This window comes from Fulmarus glacialis, unplaced genomic scaffold (assembly GCF_000690835.1).
Source record: "Fulmarus glacialis isolate BGI_N327 unplaced genomic scaffold, ASM69083v1 scaffold20649, whole genome shotgun sequence".
Classification (NCBI taxonomy): Eukaryota; Metazoa; Chordata; class Aves; order Procellariiformes; family Procellariidae; genus Fulmarus; species Fulmarus glacialis.
The window spans coordinates 11,230-13,854 of NW_009234136.1; the positions used below are offsets into that span (position 1 = coordinate 11,230).

The following is a 2,625-nucleotide window of genomic DNA, read 5'->3' on the forward strand; positions in this document are numbered from 1 at the left end:
CGGCAGGGCCGATGAAGTGGCCACTTCCAACGTTGCTGGCAAACAGGGATGCACCCACCTGGAGAAAGACAGGAAACGGGATCTGGCCTTGGCACAAGGCGTTGTTCTCAGCCTGCTGAGAACACAGTGCTGTGTTCACTCATGACTACAGAGGACGTGAAATCCTTGTCACTCTCTGCCACCTTCTTCTTTTGCCTACATGTTCAGTGGCTCTGGCACCTCTCTGCAGCTTCTTTCATCATTCACTGCCTATCGCTCATTTGTGGGCATGTTTAGGACCATCCTGCTTCCAAAACAGTGTCTAGTCTCTCACGGAGAAGCAGGGCAGAAGGTGGAGGTAACAAGTGGAAATGTCAGGTCATCAGGTTCTTATATTAGTACATACTGACTCACCAGACCAGCCCAAATGAAATACCCCAGCTAGCAGACTGGCTCAACATAAAGCTGCGTCCGCGATGGGGACCACCCAGTTAATTCTGGAAATCTCCAGACCAAAGCCTGCAGAACCAGACAGGCTTTGCAAGCCGGCGGGCTGGCTCTCGGGGGGCGCAGGGCTGTGGCAGGTGCCCTGCAGCAGCTCCGCTTCCCTGGTCTCAAACATGGGAAAAAAAGCCAGTATTGTAACTGGGTCTTTGCAAAACATGGAAGTAATTTTTTTTTTTTTCCTGTTTGGAGAAATAAGTTCCGCTTGGACAGAAGTGCTCTTCAGTCTTGCTGTAGCCTAGGGGCACAAGCAGTATAATGATGAAGATACTTACAGGCCACCAAACCATCTGTCCTCCAGCTAGAAAGTACCCTTTTACAGTGCTGCGCTGCGTCTTCCACATGGACTGGGAAAGCAGAAAAGCAGAACACAGGTTTCAACAATAATTTCAGTTGCTGCTCAGAGCATCACCAAGTGATTTCCCCAGTGGGAGACTCTGTACTGTCACCAGATGAAAGCAAAGGCTTTCTTGAAGGACCTGCAGTTGCTGCTGGGAAATCCTGGGGGACGAGAGAGCAGCAGACAAGGGAGGGGACTGGCCAATGCTGTCAGCCATGCGGAAAGTTTTCTATCATCTCAGCATCTGGATTAAATGTTTTCTGTGATAAGCAAAATAAATCACTCGAGATCCGTGAAGAAGACAAGAAATTTTGGACAAGAACTGCAGACATCCCTGGTTATTAGCCAGGAGAAATGCACGTATTACTCATTGACTTCTGTTCTTCAGAGATTTCAGATAGTTTCATGCAAAACCCTGAGAGTTATGTGCCACATCTGAAGGGAGCGACTATTCATCTCTGCCTTATGACAGCCAGATTGTGCTTTTGCTATTACAAAAGCCGTGCCAAAAGGATGTCCTTCTGCCTTAATTATATATGAAAGTATTTTTAATTTATGGAATCTGCTGTCGAGACCACTGCAGACAAGCACAGGTGATTTATAGACAGCAATTCCTTCCTGGATGAAAAAAACATTATTATTAGCAATACTTTGTACTTAAGATGACCTCTTCCTTACAAGGATTCTCAAAACCTTGGCAAACACTAGACCTGAAAAGCTCTCCCTGGAGTGGTGAGGACACTTCCCCAGACTGAAGTGAGGAAAAGGACCTGTAAACTATCCTTCCGCTTGTTCAGTTGAATCCAGTGAAATGCAGCCTGATTCAAGCCAAAGTACAATAATTTGAGGCCAAAACAGCCGTACTTTTCAGTATAACAGGACATATGAAAGCTTTTAACGGTATCTGCTTACCCACAACCCAACTGCGAGGACAAATACGAAGTACAGCACGAGAACAGCAATGTCTATGGAGTCCAGTGTCTTCTGGGGAAACACATCCCACGGGGGGGTCACAGAGGATGGAGTGCTGCTGGTGGTCTCCATGGTTTCTTATGCAGGCTGAGTGCTTCTTTGTCTTGATGCATATATCTGTTAAAAAAGGGGTTACATGGTTAGGAGAGGATGTGGCAGCACCGTGAAGGTGTTGACTGTTTCTTGAATAATTCAGGGGTTATCGGCTCTGTGGCTCTGGCTGCGGTGCTGCTCGTGCCGGAGCTGTGGAGAAGGCTCCTCTTGTCTCTGGCATTTGCCTTCATTTGTGACTCCCTTTCTGTGATGTGAAGATGCTGCCAGCAGGCCAGCTGTGGCTTGGTCGGATTTCCTTTGCAGTGGATAATTATCTAACTGGATAATTGGAGTGGAGAAATGGGCGCATTAGAGAGGAGGTGTAAATAGCTGAAATAGCCAGAGGAAAGGACCAGGACGTGGCACAGCCAGTGATGGCAGCCCGCGGGTCCCAGTGCAGCAGCGCTGCGGGACTGGCCTTGGTGAGAAGCTGCTGCCAGAAACGTGCCCATGACAAGCCGCCGGGATGTGAAGACACGTGAACTGCTCCAGCAGCGGTGGCATTTTCCTCCTTGGCCACAGCAGGAGCTCGCGCCCGGGTGCAGAGAGTGCTTGGGTCTCCTCCTGAGTGCGGCTGACTTCCCTTATCAGGAACGGAGGCTGGCAGCGTGTCACCGAGCAGAGGGATGGACGTACCCTCTGCCACACCGGAGCAGGCCGGGGCAGCGGGGATGAGCAGCAAGTAGCGCCGGTGGACGGTGCAGCGGTGTGGGGTCGGTGCCAAGCGGCGGAAGAGC

The 2,625-nt window shown here is 50.0% G+C and overlaps 1 protein-coding gene across 1 annotated transcript in view; it reads right to left on the reverse strand.

Annotated features, from left to right (window-relative positions):
- The window catches only part of SLC5A11 (solute carrier family 5 (sodium/inositol cotransporter), member 11), a 12,087-nt gene extending 10,220 nt beyond the window's left edge, over window positions 1-1,867 (reverse strand). Inside the window, 3 exon segments of the mRNA XM_009585562.1 lie at window positions 1-58; window positions 759-830; window positions 1,736-1,867. The exon segment at window positions 1-58 is cut by the window's left edge and continues 14 nt beyond it. Coding sequence (XP_009583857.1) covers window positions 1-58; window positions 759-830; window positions 1,736-1,867 — 262 coding nt within the window.
- Window positions 1,868-2,625: the final 758 nt, after the last annotated feature.